This window comes from Lepisosteus platostomus, chromosome 10, assembly GCF_059453375.1.
Source record: "Lepisosteus platostomus isolate fLepPlt1 chromosome 10, fLepPlt1.hap1, whole genome shotgun sequence".
Taxonomy (NCBI): domain Eukaryota; kingdom Metazoa; phylum Chordata; class Actinopteri; order Semionotiformes; family Lepisosteidae; genus Lepisosteus; species Lepisosteus platostomus.
The window spans coordinates 14,878,822-14,900,874 of NC_142620.1; the positions used below are offsets into that span (position 1 = coordinate 14,878,822).

The 22,053-nt window shown below is 39.1% G+C and overlaps 2 protein-coding genes across 3 annotated transcripts; one reads left to right on the top strand and one right to left on the bottom strand.

Moving 5' to 3' along the window:
- Window positions 1–2,941: 2,941 nt before the first annotated feature.
- On the bottom strand, window positions 2,942–7,832 carry pigh (phosphatidylinositol glycan anchor biosynthesis, class H). Its single transcript, XM_088648375.1, has 5 exons — window positions 7,457–7,832; window positions 5,711–5,920; window positions 5,345–5,428; window positions 4,250–4,333; window positions 2,942–3,732 (listed from the first exon to the last, which is right to left on the bottom strand). The coding sequence occupies exons 1-4, from the start codon at window positions 7,631–7,633 to the stop codon at window positions 4,262–4,264; spliced, it is 543 nt and encodes a 180-aa protein (XP_088504501.1). The 5' UTR covers window positions 7,634–7,832; the 3' UTR covers window positions 2,942–3,732; window positions 4,250–4,261.
- An 805-nt stretch (window positions 7,833–8,637) lies between these two features.
- On the top strand, window positions 8,638–20,733 carry zfyve1 (zinc finger, FYVE domain containing 1). Of its 2 annotated transcripts, none has more exons than XM_088648372.1 (11): window positions 8,638–10,287; window positions 10,663–11,167; window positions 11,339–11,553; window positions 12,165–12,271; window positions 13,660–13,768; window positions 14,209–14,306; window positions 14,592–14,667; window positions 16,535–16,705; window positions 17,587–17,767; window positions 18,096–18,212; window positions 18,678–20,733. In XM_088648372.1, exons 1-11 carry the CDS (start codon window positions 9,799–9,801, stop codon window positions 18,908–18,910), a joined length of 2,301 nt encoding a protein of 766 aa, XP_088504498.1. In that variant the 5' UTR covers window positions 8,638–9,798; the 3' UTR covers window positions 18,911–20,733. The 2 variants fall into 2 exon arrangements, with proteins under 2 accessions (XP_088504498.1, XP_088504497.1); XM_088648371.1 differs by having other exon boundaries at window positions 8,639–10,287; window positions 14,550–14,667.
- Window positions 20,734–22,053: the final 1,320 nt, after the last annotated feature.

A 22,053-nucleotide genomic window follows, 5' to 3' on the forward strand; every position in this document is an offset into this window, starting at 1 on the left:
TGTCAAGACTGTTGGGAACATAGATGGAGCAAAGTACTGGCAAAACTTAGAGGATAACCTGCTGAAAACCTAAAATTGGGACAATAAATCACCTTTCAGAAGCATAATGACTCAAGTGAGTATTATTGAGTAGCCAAGACAAAGTTCTGCCTTAAGTCCCATAGGAAATCTGTGGAAAAACTTTGGATACTAAGAGATTGCCAAGCAACTTAAGAACATTTAAGCAAATCTGTCTAGAAAAATTAACATTTCAGTTTTCTCTCTTTAGTTTCTGCTGACATATACTATAACTTAGCTTACCTTTACAAGTCTTCAGTTTGAACATAAAGTTAAAAAAATTCTATGCATCATTTTGTAATTTCACAAAATAGGACACCATAGAAATGGTTTGAATACTTTTTCAAGGCACTGCAAAAGTGAGAACAGGAGGCATTTCTTCACACAAACAATTGTGGGAGTCTGGAACAAGTTTTTCAACCATGTAGTTAAAGGTGGTACCCTCAACTCTCCACAAGAAACAGCTGGATCGGATCTTTTGTAAGACACTGTAAAACATGCCTTAGGCACTCAAAGCTTTGTGAATTTAGGTATAGGCAAGGGTCTGACCTTCAGTGCAGATTTACAGCATAAACAGGCAATTTCCTTTAAAAGACGTGAATACTACAGTGCACTCAAAATATATTGAGAAACAATATATTGATCAACTCTATATGACAAATATATAAATTGTCAAAGTTATTTGTCAAAGCAAATATAGATTTCCTGCCTGACCCAGATTGACACTCTTCAGAAAATCTACACCTGCACTTAGCCCTTATTTCAGGTAAAGGAAGTTGCATTCAGTAGCAAACGTACATGAAACTCATATCATATGCAAACATTCCCTACTTGACTGGTAAGGTGAGTTTAGGTATTTTCCAGACACTGACTGGAGCAGGGTGAAAAGAGTGCTCCAAGACGCTGACTCAAAGGTGACTGGTATCTTCAGATCTGTAAAGTGCACTGCTATCCTAAGATAAGAAAGGTCTCAGATTGTACATGCCAGGCAGCATGTTCTTGAAAATACATGGAGAAGGCTGGGGAGCATTAGATGAACCTCTCTGAGCACTTCTCCAAACACATGTGAATTTGCATCTCGAAACAAAAACATGCTTCACTCCTACACTGATTTTTCCCATCTCCATTTTCTGTTAAACGGACAATTAAATGGAAATAAACAGAAAAACAATACATCCAAAAAAATTGTCTTGCACTACCATCACATTTCAAAGGGAGCAAAGGGCTTCCTTCTAAAATGGGGACTTTACAGAAAATTTGCATAAAGCAAACGGTAATTTGAATCTTTAAGATATTTACTTCTTTGCCTAACAGATTCACTGAATTAATATAAACAGTGACTGCATGCAAAAAAGTAAAGGATTGGCAAGTACTGCATATCTGCAAAAACAGCAGAGTAAACCAGTCAAACTGTTAGCTGTCAAACCGCTAAAACAGCTTCTATTAAGCTGGGGGAGGGTGTGGACAGACTAAGGTTACATCAAGGTGGATTTCCTTAATATTGTACTAAAAAGACCAGTTGAAAAGGCAAACAGATGGCCATACCTGTATTTGTAGTAAAAACAAAATTCATTCATGGTAAGACCTAAAACATACCATATGGGGATATGGGGTGAAAATTCAAAGAACCTAGACATTTACAGAAAAAAAGGTTTAATAGTATTTTCTATACTTCAGTATTTTTTGGTTTTACCCAAAGGATAGCATTAGCAATATCTGCAAGATGGGTAAAACAGTGTCTTGTTTCACATTAGAAATATGATTTCCCTGTGTGAGAACATTGGCGAGTTTTTTTAAAACTAGATATTGACTATACAACAAAGTACGCCACCTGTTGTCGCCCTGAAGTACTGCATTATTGCCAACCATTAAAAAAAGATTAAAGATCTCTCCAAGCCCATTGTTTCTCATTTCACCTCTGACGGCCATGACCACTCTAATCTCTCCGTCTGTGTTCTCAAAGACGGTTTTCCGAACTCATACATCAGAAAGACCACCGAAACTAAAATTATTCTGCAGCTAGGATCACACATTCTCCCTTCCCTTAACGACAGACTACTGTTCTTTTAAATTTTCTCCATTCATTGGAAGTTTCATTTCTCACCTCTCTGCACCCGTCACACCTCTTGATTGGCCTCTCTTTCTGTCCCCTGCTCCCACCTCTCACTCCTCCTCCCTCCCAACCTTTGTTCTCCCGCTACTTTACCTTTGCCTACTGCCCTGTCTCTTTCACACCTGAAGAAGGCTCCACGGCCGAAACGTTGTGTTCTTTCTTCTTTTTTTCAGCATGGAATAAATCTATTACTTGTTCCTTTGCCACCATTAAAATTGTGAACCTATTCAAAGAGGTGAGATTGCAAAGCAACATAAAAAAAATCCCATAACCAGCATTTAATTTGTACAAATTATCAAAGTAAGAGTTTAAAACGGACAGTTCATACAAGTTTTATTCCACGTAAGATTTGTAAATTATTACATAAAACAAATCAACAATAGAAACTAATAAACTTTATTTTAAATAGCGCCTTTAAAGGTGGCTTCTCAAAGCGCTTTACAGAATGACAAGAAAAAAAATCCACAAGATATGCACAATGAGTATACAAAGTTAGAAGAGACAGTAGATGGTGGTACTAAATACAGTAGGAACAAAGGGGTAAAGAACAGAACCAGTTTAAGTAAAGCCTCTTCTAAAGAAGTTTTGAGTCTTGATTTGGAGGAGTTTAACGAAGGTGGCTCTCTGATATCCTTGGGGATAGAAGGGATTACAAAAACCATTCAGAAAAATGACAAGGACAAATATTTGAACAACTGTTTCTTATAAACAACTGAAAGAAGTTTAGCAGAATAGTGAAAATCACCCCAAAGAAACAGAAGGAAAGGACAATTTGGGTTAAGTGCATTACATTTATTGTCTGTCTTTGGTACAGTACATATTAGGTTTTGACTTGTTTTCTAAGCAAGAAATTTGAGTTTTCATGAAGTTTATTGTACAGACATTTTGGGACATGACACGCATTGAAATAAGTACTATAAAGCAGTGCAAGTCGATTCCTTGCACAGGAGTTGTAAAAAAAAAATTTGTAGACCCCATCCAATCACAAACTAATGAATAGTACTGGAATTGAAACCGTTAGACAAAAACTGTTAGGCAAAACGTTTTTTTGCTTTAAAACCATTATTGAACTCAATGTATTTGTTCTAATATTATCCAATGGATACAGGAATTACCCTAAAATAAAATATATATTGCTCTAATCATTCGAATTAACCTCATGAACACAAATACAAATTGCTTGAATATAAGGCCAAAATCAAGCTGCCCCTATAGTATTTGAGGGCCCTGTATAAGAGGCTGTATACAGGTAAGCTGCCTCCATGTAAGACAGCACAAAACCCAAAACCTAAAATGTATCAATTTAACCATGAAGGAATCTTAATTCAGACAGGCAATACTTTGTTTTTATAGACAATTCTTTTTTTCTGTATTATAAGCAGAAAATATTGTGTGCTATTGAAATTATTGGTGATGTGTTTTCCTTGCTTTGGAAGGTCATTCTTCCACAGCAATCCCAGGAGTACTGGCCCCATCACTGCGAAAATATAGTTTTGTTGAGTGATGTTACTCCTCTTTTAGTGTTCATCTTCTTGGTGTTCAGGAATATCCTTTACATTCAACTTGAATTAAAAAAAATAGTTTCATTCACATGTTCGACAAGAGTATCTGTTGTACATCTGGACATGCTGAATCCTAACCTGTTTTAGCATGAACACTGCCAAACATTCTGAGACAGCACAAAAAGTGCAGAGGATTACAGAACTATTAAAGTTGATATGCAAACTGCACCACAAAATAAGTGTAACAGGTTGCATCATGTTTAGAATTTAATATTTGGCAAAATGCCCAGAAAAGAATCAAACAGAAATAAAACATCATTTGAGAGATTGCTAGGCAAATTTCCAATGTTTCTGCAAAATGATTAAATGAAAGCTACTGCAATAGATTTACAAAGTAAAAAATTACAGGAATCATTCAGAGATATCAGATGATGTTTATGCCTTACAATCCATAGCACCAGATACTGCTTAAAATATACACCGGGACTGAACAAGCAAGGTAGATCTGTCAATCATTTCAAAAGAACAAACATGACAAAATACAGAGAGAGGTACTCTGGGAGATGTTGTAGCTTACCTTGACATTTTCTTAGCACTGTCCAATAATTTCTTGACAGCTCTTATATACTTTGTCCAGACAACTCAAACGTGGTTTAGAGCTCTGAAAGAAAAGAAACTGATTTTTCCTTAACGAGTAAACCACAAATACTTGTCGCTTTGTGAAAGAGTAGAGGTGTAAGAACATAAGGAATGTTACACACGAGAGTAAGGCAATTTGGCACATCCATCTCATTCGGTAGCTAGAAATTCTTTAACCCGAGGATCCCATCCTGTTGTTTATTGAAAGAAACAATTATATTTGCTCTGACATGTCCAGGTAACTTGTTTTATACCGCCAAAGGTATGAGAGAGTTAACAACTCAAATTCCCTTTAATTCAACTGTGGAAACAATTTCTCACTTCTACATCTGATCTGCTTCAGAAGTCCCACTGCTCAAGGGAATGGGTGCCATGTCTGTCTCTGGTGGGTGTTGCACTTCAATGATGGATGAAGTGCTGTTATATTTAAAGCAAGATCCTAAAGATCTCTGAGATTTGTGGGAAGGAAAAGTACTATGTAAGTATGAGATTTTCAGCCCATAAATGAACTACGTACATTTCCCATACAGAAACCAGCTACCAGGTTTGAGGTGGCATGAACTAACTGGGAGATGAAAGACATGAAATGGCACCTCAAATATTTCTTGATTTATTCAAATGGACTACTGTCTATCCTACATTCCTTATTCCTTTTACCAAATTCATACCAGGCAAGACAACTGAGAACTAATTCTCATTTACATTAACACCTAGATGGATGAGACTCATTAATATAGCAGGGCATTTTTACAAAACGGCAATTTGAGCGATTGGCTCAAGAGTATAACAGCAGCAGCATTCCAACAGGAATTTGAACCCACAACCCTCCAACTGTGTAACCAGAGCCCCAACTACTACACTCCACTGCTGCCTTGTGACAGCTACAGAAAACATGACCACATGAAGAAATCCTGGAGTCTAACTGAACTTCAAATTAGATGAGATTTTTGATTTACATACTGATTTAGAAAATATAGGATTGTCATAACTGCTAGTTAAATTTGTCTTAAACATCATACTTTTCAGATCTTACCTGAAAAAGAGGTACAACATCAGCCACTTCATTGGGATCTGATGGATCTTTTAACAGTATACAAAGGTAGTAAATCACCCGTTGCTGAAAAGTGGGAGACAAAGTGAAGCACAAATTTGAAAAATGTGGCCACAGACACAAAGAGACAGAAAATTCTGTTATCCCTAACAGTACAACTGTACTATTATAAACCAAAATGGTTTTTTGGTATAGTAGATAAAACTGACAGTCATGTGGGAGTGAAATTACAGGTACAAACAAGAGGAATCAGAGAATAGACACAGAACATTTTTGTAAAAAAGTAATGAATTACCCACTGAGTAACACGTTACTGTCTAAAGAACCACTTTCTTCTGCTCCACTTACCATGTAAATGGCTTCATTAATGACAATGTCTTTGACCTTGCCCATCTCTATGAAGGTTGTGCTCTCTCTCCCTGATGCGTAAGAGGAAGACATCTGAATCCCCAGAGAGCCAATAATGAGAAGCGACTCGTGGTCTATTTTCACAAAATGAAGGTGAAGCATCATCCCCAAAAGAGTAACAAATATGGCAGCTGACAATACAGTAGTATTCTGAAAGAAAACCAATTAAAATTAATAATAATAATAATAATAATAATAATAATAATATTACACTTATATAGCGCTTTTCTGGACACTCCACTCAAAGCGCTTTACAGGTAATGGGGACTCCCCTCCACCACCACCAATGTGCAGCATCCACCTGGATGATGCGACGGCAGCCACAGTGCGCCAGAACGCTCACCACACATCAGCTATCAGTGGGAAGGAGAGCCAATTCATAGAGGGGGATTATTAGGAGGCCATGATTGGTAAGGCCCAATGGGAAATTTGGCCAGGACGCCAGGGTTACACCCCTACTCTTTACGAGAAACGCCCTGGGATTTTTAATGACCACAGAGAGTCAGGACCTCGGTTTTACGTCTCATCCGAAGGACGGCGCCTGTTGACAGTATAGTGTCCCCCTCACTATACTGGGGCATTAGGACCCACATGGACCACAGGGTGAGCGCCCCCTGCTGGCCCCACTAACACCTCTTCCAGCAGCAACCTTAGTTTTTCCCCAGGAGGTCTCCCATCCAGGTACTGACCAGGCTCACACCTGCTGAGCTTCAGTGGGTTGCTAGTTGTGAGTTGCAGAGTGATATGGCTGCTGGCAAATTAAACATTTTCCTACTGTCCATTTCTGTATATTTAAGACTGGTTATATATAGCTTCATGTTGAAGTATTGGATTAAATGACTCTTTTCTTCTTACGGTACAATACAAATCATCAACAACAACATACATTTGTACTGTTTTATTTTTCAAACCTAATGGTTTTTCATGGAGATCGCCTTGGTCAAAGGCATCAGTTGAATAAGTCATTCATATGTTGTGCTCTACTCTAACCTAACCCATTTTTTTATCCTTGTGTTACATTGTTATTTTGTAAATCTCAATCAATTATGCATACATCTAAAAAGCAGGGTCACTTCTATCAGGATGCATTGCTCTTTATGACGCTTGCATGCAATTAGTATCCAGAGAAAGATGTCAACTTTGTTCCTGCAATCCAACAGCTGCTGGGTTCAAAATAAAGCAAATCCGACCAATTCTAAAAAGGATTAAAATGCACGGTGAAGAATGGAAGGGCACGCGTTATTAAAAACGCAACTTCCACTCTAGTGAAAAACATGGCAATTATGCATATAAGAGCAGATTTCTGAACAGTGTCAAACACACAAAGACATTTCCTTTCCTTTGGTAACTGTTGCTAACACATAGTAGCTGTCACTGTATTTACAAAACAAAGCATAAACCACCCTTGCAGTATCTCACACTTGTGTCGTCGTCTCTTGCGTTCATTTAAATATTCAAAAACCAATAGTAAAAACTGCTGTAAAGAACTTTACACCAGAATAAGTTTGACAAACGTATTATCTTATTCTGAGGTAACCTTTTAAAAACTTTTTTATGATTATGGGTAACAAAGCATGCTTTATTTCCCCCCACACCTATAGTTCTTATTATATGGGCAGTTGATATCACTCAGCACTGCACGAAACTGCCATGGACCCCACTAACAGCACTTTTTTTAAAACTTACCTCGGTAATAAGAAAAACAGCATAGGCGATCAGCCACACTGAACACGTGTACGCCATTATCTTGCGCAGAGACACCTTTGGAGTGCTGATAGTGAACTCTCTGCAAAAACTTGAATGATTGCAGCTATTCAGCAATATAGTATTGCCGTTTATATCGCTGTACTTGTCCTCAGACATACTGTGTATTTTACGAAGCAGCAACTAAAGCATACTTTGCCTAAAATGACATATTATTCACAGTGCAAAATAACACAGTAGCATTACTAACCACATGCGTATTCCCTTTATAAAAACATAACTTGTACCATACAGAGAAGCGTAAAATCCACCACAACCTGCTTTAAATAGCGCACAGAAATGATGTAAACACTTTTAAGGCACCAGCTGACCCATGGGAGATGTAGTTCTTACTGACTTTGATACAATTGTTGACCGAAATAGAAAATGAAAACTTTGTTCACAAAAAATATGGTTGCAGAACCGTCAGGTATGCATTAGAGAGGGAGGTTGTTTGGAATGATAATAAATCTTTCCATTAAACAAAGTTGCTGAATATGAAACGATTTGCTTTTTACATTGTTTACCCAAGAATACGTCGGATTTGTACGAATCCCACAATTCCCCGCGCACGAGAGACGCTATAATAGGTGATAGGGACGATAGATTATATTATCGTGCTGAAGTTAAGTAGCGTGATGTCTCCTGTTAATAAAGTCTATCTTTCTAGTGGATTTAGAGTGGAATGCGTTTTCTGGAAATTAAAAACGTTTCTGGAAACAGTCGAGAATAAACGACGGAGATGTGTTTCTCTTCAGAAAAACGTGTAGTAGGACATAAGTTTGTAGCATTTCAGAATGTCACAATTCTTCAATTTCTAAGGTTCAAAATTCCGTTTTTAGAATACGAATTTCACTCTTACGGCATCTCTATTATCAAATAGCTAAATTGTGAAGAAAACTCAACAAAAATCTTATTACCCAATTGAATAACGCCAGTTTCGAAGAGAGAAAAAAATTAAGTTGACAAGTAAGCAGGAATTAATTTGAAATTGAATGTAAAAGCGTACTTGTAGGTGAATTGGTATTTCTTAATCTTATAAATAGCAGCTCCGTATAGTAATTAAGTACACCAAAGACTACAGCTCCCAGAATGCTGTGTTTTTGAGCACGATCTCTCCACCCTGACATTTGGCCTGCGACTGAAAATAACCCGATCAGCTGATCTAGCCTGGCAACAACATAGAAAGAGATCTTCTGGGGAGTGAAATACTTGTAATATAAACCTTCGTTTTTATTTGCGTTATAGTACTTTTTTTGTAACGTTCTTATTATTTTACAGTGCTGAAACGGTTCTTGCAATTTCTTTAAATAGGAAAACAGTGCTATATTCAAACCAAGCGGTAAAGGATTCCTGAGTCACTATCTTATGTTGTTACATGGGGCGCTTGTTTTTTTTTATGAATATAAAAATTCGATTTTTCTATGTTATTTAAGTGATCGATTTTGTCTTTTTAAGTGTCCATTTATTTAAAAACGGCATACCTCATTTAATTGTGCTTAGGCTCTGGTATACAGCAAACGGCAACTGTTTAAGATATTGGAAAAAATGTTTTTAATATATTGACGTTATGACTTAAGTATTTCAGGGAGATATATTTGATACTACAATATTTTTTAGTGTCGTTTTTCTACGGTTAATATTAAAGGTAGAATTGTGGACTGCTTTACATTTATTCGATTAAAACGTCGTACTCGATTTTTTTCTAGGCTCAGTTGATATAGTTTTGGTTTGAGAATTGTGAAACTGTTTTTGAAGGCAATCTGAAATCAAGGCATTGCGAGAATAAGCATGCCTTTTTTAGACCTCATAACACGAATTTAAACGAAATGCGAGAATATAGGGATACTTTAATAATGTAAGCATTCCGTTCTGAATTCAGGTTTATTGTAGACAAACAGCACACTTCAAAAATCATTCGTCCACTCATTTCATCATTTGCATCTGCTTTGTTTTGGTTTTATAACGATATTTAAGATTTCACGTGTATATTGAACTAAGCTATGTAAAGTTTCTTATTTACAAAGTCATCACGTTATTTAAATATTATTTAAGAGATTTGTCTTAACTTCAGTCAGCGAGATTAAGATTGTTTGCAATAAGCTTAAATTGTAAAAAAGCTTTAACGTCACATGAAACAAAGGCAAGATCAAGGTGTAAGGGCTAAAGTCTTTTCCAGTATAATTGTGCGGATAAAGCACTAAGTATTAAGAAAACCTAGTTTGTGGCCCTGTAGAGCTTCTTATTTGTATGAACTTGTGTGAGCATCCATTAAGCGAACGACAATGAGTGGCCAAGGTCCGTCCTCGGAAAAGGGAGTGAACACCAGCCTGGTGTGTCAGGAGAGCTACGCGTGCGGGGGCGCGGAGGAGGCGGTGTACGAGTGCGACGAGTGCGGCAGCTTGCAGTGCGTGCGCTGCGAGCTCGAGCTCCACCGCCAGGAGCGCCTGAGGAACCACGAGCGGACTCGCGTCAGACCCGGCCACGTGCCCTTCTGCAACAGCTGCAAGGGAGGCGGCGCCGGCGCGGGGAACGGCGGCCGGCAGAGGGCAGTGGTCCGCTGTCAAGGCTGCAAGACCAACCTGTGCCTGGACTGCCAGAAGCGGACCCACAGCGGGGTGAACAAAAGGAAACACCCGCTCTCCCTCTATCCTCCGTGCAAGATCCCGGAGGCTGGTCCCGATGCTGGGGAAGACGACCCGGAGTCTCGGAAAGCGAAGCTTCTCGAGAAAGTCTGCAGCTTCCTCCTTGTGGACGACAATGAGGAGATACAGGTGTGTTTGTGTGTCTGCATGAGGTGGAACTCAAAGCTGTGATGGGCCAGTCAGTGGTTAGATACTTCTAGCAGTGTAGAACAGGGATGATGCAAAAAAGCTCCCTCCAAAACGCAAGGGTTGGGATATTGAACACGTTCTCTTCATTAATTTGCCACATTTCTTTTCTTCTGAACGTTTGGATGTCTTGGATCACCTCTTCAGCATGACACATCACCGTAACGTACTGAAAAACACAAGCAATAAGCATTTCATTGGAAAATCAAAATGATCACAATCATGTTCACACGATGATATTTGTTCGTTAACCCTAGGTCTGCTTGTATGTGCCATTGCACTAATGATGTTGTCTCTTCAAATGAAACTGCTCCTTAGGTGAAGGATGAGGAAGAATTTGTCAAGAAGCTAGACTGCAGGCCGGATGACCTCCTGAAAGTGGTTTCCATCTTTGGAAACACGGGGGAGGGCAAGTCTCACACGCTGAACCACACCTTCTTCCTGGGCAGGGAGGTGTTCAAGACCTCACCCACCCAGGATTCCTGCACGGTTGGGGTGTGGGCCGCGCTGGACCCCATCCACGGCGTGGTGGTGATCGACACAGAGGGGCTGCTGGGAGCCAGTTCCAAAATGGGCCAGCGGACCCGACTGCTACTGAAGGTCCTTGCTGTGTCCGACCTGGTCATCTACCGCACGCACGCCGACCGTCTCCACGATGACTTGTTCAAGTTTCTCGGCGATGCCTCGGATGCGTATCTGAAACACTTCACCAAGGAGCTGAAGGCTACCACTGCCCGGTGTGGCCTGGACGTGCCACTCTCCACCCTTGGGCCTGCAGTCATCATCTTCCACGAGACTGTGCACACTAAGCTGCTTGGGTCAGGTCAGTGGGCTGAGGTCATCTTTGCATGCCAGAATAGTTCTCTGGGTTGATTTTGGATTAATACGCGTGTATTATATATTGATGGTTAACAATATATCCTTCTATACAATGTTATGTCCCACACGTGTCTCTCTTCTCACAAATAACCGTTCTCCTTGTTCTATCCTGTAGATAAGCCCTCCGAGTCTGTGGAGAGGCTGCTGCAGGAGCGCTTCAGGAAGCTCGGCCACTTTCCTGAGGCCTTCAGCTCCATTCAATACCGGGGCACTCGCACCTACAACCCTCCGACGAACTTCAGTGGACTTCTCCGCACTCTGGAGCAGCAGCTCGGCAACAACACCATGCGCTCCCCCAGGCCCCCCCGTGTCATCTTCAAAGCCCTGCAGGTATAGGGCTCCCTGGGGTGCTTTGTGTGCGTGGGTGGGGTGTTTGCATCTGTGCAGCACTGGTTCCACCTTTCCCGACAAACATGTTGTGGTCTGTTCACATTTCAGGAAATAAGGAACCAGAAACCATTCCCAGTGTCAGTGCCTCATGCATTTGTCTAGAGAGACATATCTGGACATGTAACTTGTTCTTTTGAAACATCGTTCTTGAAGATGAATTCTTAGTGAGAATTTGTGAATGCTCATGAGTTCTAAAACTGAAGAAGGACCATAAGTGGTCATGAGAGTATGAAATTGTTTTTTACCTTTTTCTGATTTGGCTGTCTAAATTACTAGGAGAAAATTTTTCAGAATCAAAATTTCAAAGAACCTGGTTAGGGGAGAGTAGCTCTTGCTCACCTTTATTTTTACTAAATGAAGCACACCTGCTTGATTTTATTACGAAAAATATAGTATGTATGACAAACTTATTTTGGGAAAATGTACTTGAGCTTGTTTTCCCTTAGTGTTATAGTGGTATATGTTTTGTCAGTAATATATTTTATGACTTACACAGGGTCATACGTAGATGTACGGTACTAGTGGATCAGTAATATTTTTAATGTCCTTAGGCTCTCAGTGAACGTTTCAATGGGGAGATTCCTGATGATTACCTGGCTCATAGCTCCTTCTTCCCTGATGAATACTTCACCTGCTCCAGCCTCTGCCTCAGTTGTGGGTGAGTCTTCTTCTCTTGTGCAGTGAAATAGTTGTACATGAGTGGAGATTATGTTGATGTAATGCTACCCATTTACAGTGCTTTTCCAGAGGATTAACACAAACAGACACCAGTGGGAGTTTGTACAGCATGTTGAGCTAAAACTCAGCCTTTATTAAGATATTCATGAGAAATGTGTAGCATGGTGTTTTCTCTAAGTTAATGAGGTCAGAAATGGTGGAGCTTGGTTCAGCCACTCATTATCTGAACAGATCTTCATTTTCATTTGATGAACTGAATTGGAAGATGTTATCCATCATTAGTTAACTCATGTTTATCAGCTCTTGCTGTGGTTTAAGCCTGTAGGGCCTGTTTATCAATTAGAAGCTTTACATTGCCAGGGTTTCTAGATAGATCAGGGACTTCACTGATCTCACAGATAGCTCATATGCTCATATGTTAACATATTTCCTTTTGTTTTATGGTTTGTTGTAGAAAGTTAGCATTCAAAAAAGAAAACTGAAGACGGTAAATCAGTTACCTTAAAGGCGAACTTCAGTCCCAATTCTTCTGACCAGTTATTAAATCTTGGCAACAATATAAATTCATTGACGTTATAGAAACATTTTATTAAATTTTGAATAAAGCACAAATTTGTGAACCTTGTGAAAATATTGTCAGTTGCCATGTTATTGCAAACTCACATTCGACTTCCCATGAATTGCGACATGAAGAAACCCTTCCTGCTCACTAGTCACTGTCATGACTAATGTAATGTGATGTACGAGCAAATAAGTACAGGTTGTGCAGCAGACATTTCACTGCAGACATGTTCCAACGTGATCTGCATGCAGAGTTCACAAGTAAGTTGTATTCGTCTGCAATACCATCTTGAAATCTAAAACAATATTTCTGTTGGATTAAAAGAGATGTATTCACAGGCCTGTTTGTTTACAATGTCATATGGCTGCAACACATCACCGGAGGTTTTGTTGGCTCATTCTGAATCTCAGAACATGGTGCTGTGAATACCTGGAAATGTAGCCTGTTTTATTATGTTTATTGGAGGTTCTACAAGTTACTGTGTACATTTTACTTTAATTGTGGTTTGAAATGCACTCATCAATGTTGATTCTTCTTTCAAACCCCAAAACATAAAAATGCAGTTGCAGTTCCCCTTTAATAAAGAAAGTATCACAATATCTTACATTTAAAAAAAGAGTGTCTTAGTGTCATAACTTCTTTTTTCTTCACGTTAGTGTGACTGGACCAAAAATCATGTTGTGTTTAGACAGTAGTGTGATATGATATTTGATTGTTGTGGACTAGATGATACGTTGGTATTGAATCTGTATTCTACTAGTCCAGAAAGGGCCTTCCTCACTTTAGTGATGGGTCTTTCATGTCAGATCTGGCTGCAAGAATAGCATGAATCACATGAAGGAGGGGGTGCCTCACGAAGCCAAGCATCGCTGTCGTTACTCTGCGCAATATGACAACAGAGTCTTCACCTGCAAGGTGAGTGTGAACAGGGACTCATCAGAGAGTGCAGGTCTCTGTACAGACATTGATGCAGTTTTATCTTTTTGTTTTGACGTGGAATGTGGGCTCATAGCATGTGTGGTAGGAGTAAATGTTGGAACATGTTGCTTGTTTGTTTGGAAACCCAGAATAGCAACATTATACTGTCATATAGATTATATAATAGAATAGAAGAAGAAGAGGGGTAACAAATGAGGGCTGTATGGTTGCTCCAGTTGCCTCTTTGCTAATAAATTATTGATATGTAAATATCATGAAATATCATAGAGACTTGTCCTCCAGGAATATGTTTGGAAAACCGTGTCTTAGAATGTGGCGTCATATTAGTCAATTAGAAACCATTTTGTTTCTAAATGAAATTGGATATGTTGCCCTGATGAATGTCCTGTGCTGTGTGCTGCCATTGTGATGTGCAGGCATGCTATGAAGCTGGGAAGGAGGTGATTGTCGTTCCCAAGACATCTGCGTCGTCAGATTCTCCCTGGTTTGGTCTGGCCAGATACGCCTGGTCTGGGTGAGTTTCTGCTTTTCTGCACGGCTCAAGTAAGGGGGTTGGGCAACATGCTATGCGCATTATTTCAATAATGTTAGGAATGGCAGAAAGACAAAGCCTTGATACATAATAATAAAGAAAAAAATATTGAGTATATTCTGCTTTCCTAATTGTTTATTTCCTCTATACTTGCTCAACAGTAAGTTAATGCTCATTTGAGAAATATGCAGAGCAACTCAGATGTTAACCTTGCTGTGCTTGCAGGTACGTGATCGAGTGTCCTAACTGTGCTGTCATCTACCGCAGCCGACAGTACTGGTTTGGCAACATGGATCCTGTGGACACTGTTGTTCGTACAGAAATTCAGCACATTTGGCCTGGGGTAGGAAGGAGTAACTCACAGTATGCAGTAGTTTAAAGACATTTGTCCAAAACCACATTGTCAATGTTATAAAGCTTGTTTCTGACCAGTGGGTATTGTATGTTACTGTTTATGTTATCATAATAGCATTGCCAAAAGCAAAGTTATATTTGTCATCAATAATTTAAGACCAGAAAACAGAAAGGTCACATTTATTCTATTCTAACTATTCTTTTCTATTCTAACTATTCAGTAGTGAGTATTATGTGGCAGGGATTACACTGACCTGATGTCTCCTGTAGGGTGCTTGGAGATTCTGACACTGCAGAGAGTACATTAATGAATATTTGCTCTGATAATTGCTCCTTAAGATTCTCATAGAACAGCCACCCTGAGTTAGAAATACAAATATTCAAGTGGATTTAGACCAGGAGATAGAGATGGCCAGTCAAGAACATTGTGTGCAGAACTATTCTTGTGTTGATTTGGATGTATTGTATGCCTTGAGGGATTGCTACAGTATGCTAGAATGTCCATTTTTGGCCAAGCTTGAGCTTCTTGGCAGAAGGAACGATGTATTTGGTCAAAATGTCCAGGTATGTATTGGGAGTTAATGATTTTCTCGATAGTGACAAGGGTTCCAGCACCTCTGGATTTCAAACAAGCCTAAAACAATGTAACACCTTACAGTACCTCATAATGTGTATGAGTCTTTCCTTACCATGAGCTTTATCTTTTTATACCAAACATAATGCTGATTAGTATGTCCAAAAAGTTCAATTTTTATTTCAGCTGTCCATAAGACATTGTTTCAGTTATAATTCGAAGGATGTTTGGCAAGCTCGCGTTGCCATTTTTGTGACTTGCCCTCAGAAGACACTTCTTCCTTGCAGTCCAGCTGTGAATAACTCTCAGTGGTGGTTTTCAGCACTCTGTATCCTGAAGATCCCAGTGTGTATTGTATATCTCCAACTGTTGTCTTTGAAATCATTTACAGTTGCCCTCCAGTGACTTGTTTAATTGCCTATTTTGGCAAAATATCAAATGGACATTACAATATAAAGTGGTAGATTTAGCTTTTGTGAATTCTTTTATAGCCATCCTCCACCTTGTGGAGATCACTAACTACTTGGCAGCATATTGAGAGAGCTCTCTGACCTTGATGATGCATGAATGCTGCTAACGAATGTTTTCCTTGTGTTAGCCCCTTTTATGCCTCAGGGAAACCAGGAAATCTTTGGAGCTCTCATTACTTTCCAGAGGCTTCCATTGCATTTCCAAAACAAAAGATTGTTATTGTACATTTCTTTATGAAGTTTATTTAAAAGACTACACAGAGGTGTAAATAAATGTGCCCATCTTGTTTTCTGGTATTCAATTAATTATTTATAAAAAATATTATTTTGTCCTGTGCAAAGCTATTATGATCACTGTGTAATACTATTAGATTTTTTTAAAAGTGAGTAACATTATCCAGTCCATAAGTAATTCTGGTGTCTGATGTTTTTTGTTCCTGTTTCATCGGGGGTATGAATAAAACTGGAAAGCACTGTATTTTTTTAGGACAAATAAATGCCAGCCCCTTGGGTCACTGTAAGGCACATTTAATTTAGAAAAAAGTCTCAACATTTTTTAGGCTTTTTGTTATTTCAAGATTTCTGTACATCATTCAGTTATGTAAACTGTTAATCTAATTTACCCTGTATTATCTTATGTAAGATTTGCATTGGTTATGCGTATTTTAGGGCATTCCTCACCAGAAAGTCTTAAACATTTGCAGAGATTTATGAAAAGACACACTTGTACCAGTAGAAAAGCTGTTAGGTAGGGTATTCCATTCTTCCCCGCAGGAGTGGGGCCTGTGTTCACAAAAGCTTTTTCTTTTCAGTCCGATGGCTTCCTGAAGGATAACAACAATGCCGCTCAGAGGCTGTTGGATGGAGTGAACTTCATGGCACAGTCCGTCTCCGAGCTGAGTGTCAAGCCTGCCAAAGCAGTCACCTCCTGGCTAACAGATCAGATCGCCCCAGCCTACTGGAAACCTAACTCGCTGATCCTGGTGAGCAGGGTGTAACGGCATTCAATTTTTCTTGAACTGTGAAGTAAATTATGTTGTAACCTGGGCATTTTTTTGTTTTTTACAAATGAACTGATTTTACAAACTCCTGCCATTCCATGTTTTTTCATCAGTAGATTATAACTTGACCTTTTGTTTTTCTTACTTGTGATTTAGGATAATAACATTTAAAAGACAAGGTTTCAGAGAGGTTTGGACATCTTTTGCATACAATAAAAAATCCCAAACTGTACCAAGCAATGACTATATCAGACAAAATGGCTTACTGAACATTTTAAATATGTTCACAACTTAAGTCAAAAGTAATTGAATTATATTTCCCAAGTCATATTCTAAAAAAAGTGTGCCATTTAGTGTCCACAGTTGCTCACAGATACAGTACATGTACTGTATCAGAATGCTTAATGTGGTATCATGCATCTGTTGTTCTGAGATGTTACTTTGCATTAAAACACAGTTAAGATTTAATTAGTTAAGATCTACAGGCCTGTTGAATATATTGAGACTCATTTGGGGATATTACAGAATGATACATAGTCTTTTTAATATTTTAAAATTTGAATTCTAAGTCTATGATCTAAGGTTAAGTTTAAGATAGTTTAGATCAGTAAGTGATAGCAGAAACTAAAGAAAACAACTGAAACCTGTTAATTGCATTAAGTAATTATTCTGATCTGAAAGTAAGTATTCGGATCTGTGAGCTCATTATTTCATGGAGGTACCTTTGGCAACAATTACAGCCACAAGACTTTTGGGGTAAATCGGTACAAACTTTGCAGTATTTGCATATTATTCTTGGTAGATAGTTCTTGGGGATCTCTTCTGGACAGATTGGTTATAACTGATGTTTTCTACCTTGTTAGAAATGCCACAAGTGTAGCTTGGTGTTCCAAGATAATGACACCAAGCACCACTGCCGGGCCTGCGGAGAAGGATTCTGTGACTGCTGTTCTGCCAAATCCAGACCTGTGCCAGAGAGAGGCTGGGGACTGGCACCTGTCCGTGTCTGTGACTCCTGCTTCGAACAGAGAGGCATCCGGCCAGGTACGAAGTAATGAACAAAAGAGGGTGATGGATCCATTCGGTATTTAGAAGCGTTTCACCAGTAACACATCCTAAGCTGCTTCTCAAGTCAAGACTAATGTAGTTAAGCCAGCTATGAAATGTGGTTCCAGTATGCATTTTCAGTTTTTCACGGATGTGAAGGTTTTAACACTTTAGACTGGGAGTGATTGAATATTTGATTGGCCCTCATAAACATTTTTTAAATTAGTTTTTTTTTCACAAACAATAAAAAGTACAGAGAACTCTTGTTGGTGGCAGTTCTGCCTTGAAGGTGACGGCTGTTGTTTTGCACTTGTGTGTCCACCAGATCTGTCAGAGGCCGAGTTGGAGGATGATGAAGGTGGAACTCTCATAGCCAGGAAAGTAGGGGAAGCAGTACAGAATACTCTGGGAGCCGTGGTCACTGCAATAGACATCCCATTAGGTAAGTGGTCATTACGTCGTCTGAATTTATAAAGCTACTTGCATCATGCACAGTGTTCTGACATAAAAGATCTATGTTATATATAGGTTTTGTGGTTCTGGTGATGGGAAAATGACCAGTGAACATGCCTGTGACTCCACCTGTCCTCCAGTTAGGGCACCATTATACGTTTATACATTATATGTTTCAAACCGCAACTTACAAATTTTAGGTGGACAAATTCGTCTTGACTGTGTGCTGAAATTAAACTGTGCAGAATTTTAATGCAAAACAGAATAGGTTTTAAGATTTCAACATAGAAATGGCCAAAAAGTAAAGTAATCAATAGAGCCATAGTTGAGTTATTAGATATGTTTTCAAAATGAGAGAGCAGGCACAGCACATTAAGTACGTTTCCATGGAGGATTTCTAGAACTGTTGAGTAACAAAGAGTGCTCTTTGGTTCATGGTGTTTGTGATCCACAGGCCTAGTGAAGGATGCCGCAAGGCCTGCGTACTGGGTCCCAGACCAGGACATCCTGTGCTGCCATCACTGCCAGCGGGAGTTCACAGCCAAGCTGTCCAAGCACCACTGCCGGGCCTGCGGGCAGGGGGTGTGCGATGACTGCTCCCCGGAACGCAGGGCCGTGCCCTCGCGAGGCTGGGACCACCCTGTGCGAGTCTGCATTAACTGCAACCAGAAATCAGGGGACCTCTAGCAGGGTGCCACGCTTGTCCCCCGAACCCCAGCTATGGAACTGTGCATTGAACTTGACCCTTCTTCTTCCTCCTGTAGTTGAGAGTGGTTCAGCCAGTGTGTGGTAGATGCACACCATAAAGATAGTATTTTGATGATTCATTGTCTTTAGGCATTCATATATGTAGGAAAAGATCACCCTTCAAAACACTACGATAAGGAAGTGAACATTTATAGACCTTCTTGTCCTCCCTGACTTTTTCTCTTTTTCCTTTGCAAGCTTCCATGCCTCTTCTGCCTTTAAGTTTTAATATCTTCTGTATCTCTTCTCCAATGAATTATGAAACATTACTGGTCCTTAAGATATGAATGTGTTGCAAATGTATGCTTATACCATAACGTATAAATATATTTTTTACCCATTCATACAAAGAATGTTTAAATCATGAGAACAGTCAACATTGCATTGGCAGAAAAAATACAGCATTCTTTGAAGTTCTAATGCAGGCATCAATAAATTGTGTAGATTACCCTCTTGCGATGTATTCTAGAGTCTTAGTGTAAATTTCTGCAAGACCAATGCCAAATCAGTGAAGCACTAGTTTAACACAACTACTTTGTGTGACCATGTACTTAACCAGTTACCCTAATGAACTTCTGCCAGAATCCTACTCTTACAACACAGAATGTCTTTGTTTAAATGCATTTCACCTGTTAAACAAGTCAAAGCATGTCACTATTTTGCTAAAAACTAAATAATGACTGAAATTTGCAAAGGAATAGAGGATAGCTTTGATGAATATGGAAGGAAATTCATCTTCATGTGTGATAGTTTTCCTCATGACACAGTACTTTTTACATTTAGCACTGTCTTGAATGAAATGAAAGGATGTAAACTGTTTTCTGCTTAAACTGAATTTTTGTCCATATGGATGGAACTTAATCTGTATTGGACCCCTATGGATTTAGCTGCCTGAAAAACATTTTTTGTATTAGAAAATGAAACCCTTTAAGCTGTTTTTTTTCATGCATTATTTCCTAGTTATTTATAGCTTTGGATGTATAGAAGGAACTATCTAAGTCAGACCTCCACTGAATGTTGTCTTTTTGATTCATTCCATTGCTGTAATCACCTTGAACAAATTTACATAGCTGAGCAATGATTATTTACAGAATTAAAAGCAGTTGCAGCAAAATTCTGTAATTGAATGGATTATAAGGGCAGCAACAGGAGAACAGTAACTTACTGTTTTGATCATGTTTTGAAATGAAGATTTTAAAACATTGTGGCTCCCGTATTATGACTGTGTACCGCTAGTACAATCATTTACTGTAGACATAATTGATGCTCAAAATGGAACACAGTGGAAATACAACATTGAACTGATCTCAGCAGCACAAATCATCAGCCTAAATCATAATACATTGGTGAATATGACTACCAATTTGTATGTAACATTCTGAGCTGGTAGTATTTCACAGACCTTCATACAGTTGTATGAGCTAAATGAAAATGATGGCAGTCATGGTCTACAAAGTTTATTAAGCAGCAACTATGCGTAAAATAACTTGATAGGTACCAGCTGCATATAGACTAAAATCAAAACATACATCTTGAAATGATTTTCCATTTTTAAACTGAGAGATCAGCATTTTGAAACTTGATTGTTTTGTGGAGACAGATATACTGTTGAGTTATGAAATTTGGAACCCAAACAGTTTTATAAGAACAGGAACTGGATGATAGATGAACAAAGTGAAGGAAAGGTACACAAAGCATTGAACACTGTCATGTCTTCTGTATTATGTATGCAGTTATAATAATAAATTCAAGATAATTTCAAAGTGGTGTGTGTTGCACTTTTAATTATTTAGTTAGGCAATGTATGATAGGATTTATCTTTATACAACAAGTGATAAAAAGCTTAACACCTATTGCAAATGAAGGTTAAACTTGAGGCTTAATTGTCCTTTCACAAGGACCAGACACGTTCCCTGCCAACTCTCCATATATTGTGACAATGGCATCACACTCTAATTACACTATGAAATGACTGAAACTGCCAGTGTATCACTTGATTTTCACATTTGGAATGTCTGTGCTTGTCTTTTTGACCCTCTCTGGGATCCTGGACCTACCAGTGTTTGGGCTGCACAGTCCTCTTCCTTTCAGTTACACTTCACTTGGTTCTAGTCATAAGAAGTCTTTTTTTCATTAATCGGTCACTTAAGTCGACAGAACACTTCTGTGCAACATCACCCATCTGCAACACTCACCAAATTGTCACTTCTACTCAAAAGGGGCACTACCACATTGAACTCAGCTTGGCACTAGACTCCAGTTCCCTATATTCACATTAATAAGTGTAACAATGACTCTTCCATCCCACTCTTCAAGCACCAGATTGAGCAGCAACTACTTATTTCCCCTGTAACTTGTTCTACCAGCTGATCCTTTTCAGCTATGGACAGAACTAAACAAGGAGCAGTCAGTGTGAGGTTTTTGCTAATTCCGATCCAAGCCCACCCATTGGTCTGCTGATGGCAAAGCCAGGGAGTACTCAGAACTCAACCTGCATGGTCCTCCTGTATTTCACATAGGAGGACAGAGTACACTACTACTCCAATCAGAGGTCGACCTCCATCAGGCACTAAAACCTTATCAGCTCTGGTTCAGATGGGCCACCCTGAAGCCAGCTCAGTCCAAATGCCCCATAGTACAGCTCTCATTTTTTTGCAAAAGTAAATGTTATTAGAGCTCTGTATACAAGGTTATGTTGGTACATGAAATACAACGCCTATACTCCATTTCTATGGGCCATTTGAGGTGTGAAAACAGTCCTCTCTGGCCGCCTTCAGTATTTACATTGTAAAAATTCATAAACTTAAAAGGTGCATTTTTCTCCTGGCTGTTCTTATAAGCCATACAATTAGCCCAGGGGAATGACCGATCACACACAGAGCCTTTCACTCCAGCTCCTTTGCACTGTGTGGAATTCCACTCCCTTTGAGGGGCTCATTACTCACTAAGAGCAGCTGATGAGCCATCAGCCATCCTGATATATCACATTTTTAAAATACTTACAGGCATACGGTTTTTCCTATGACATACGTTTAATTAGAGCTTCGCTGTGGTACTGGTCTTATCAAAAAAGGCATAGTTAT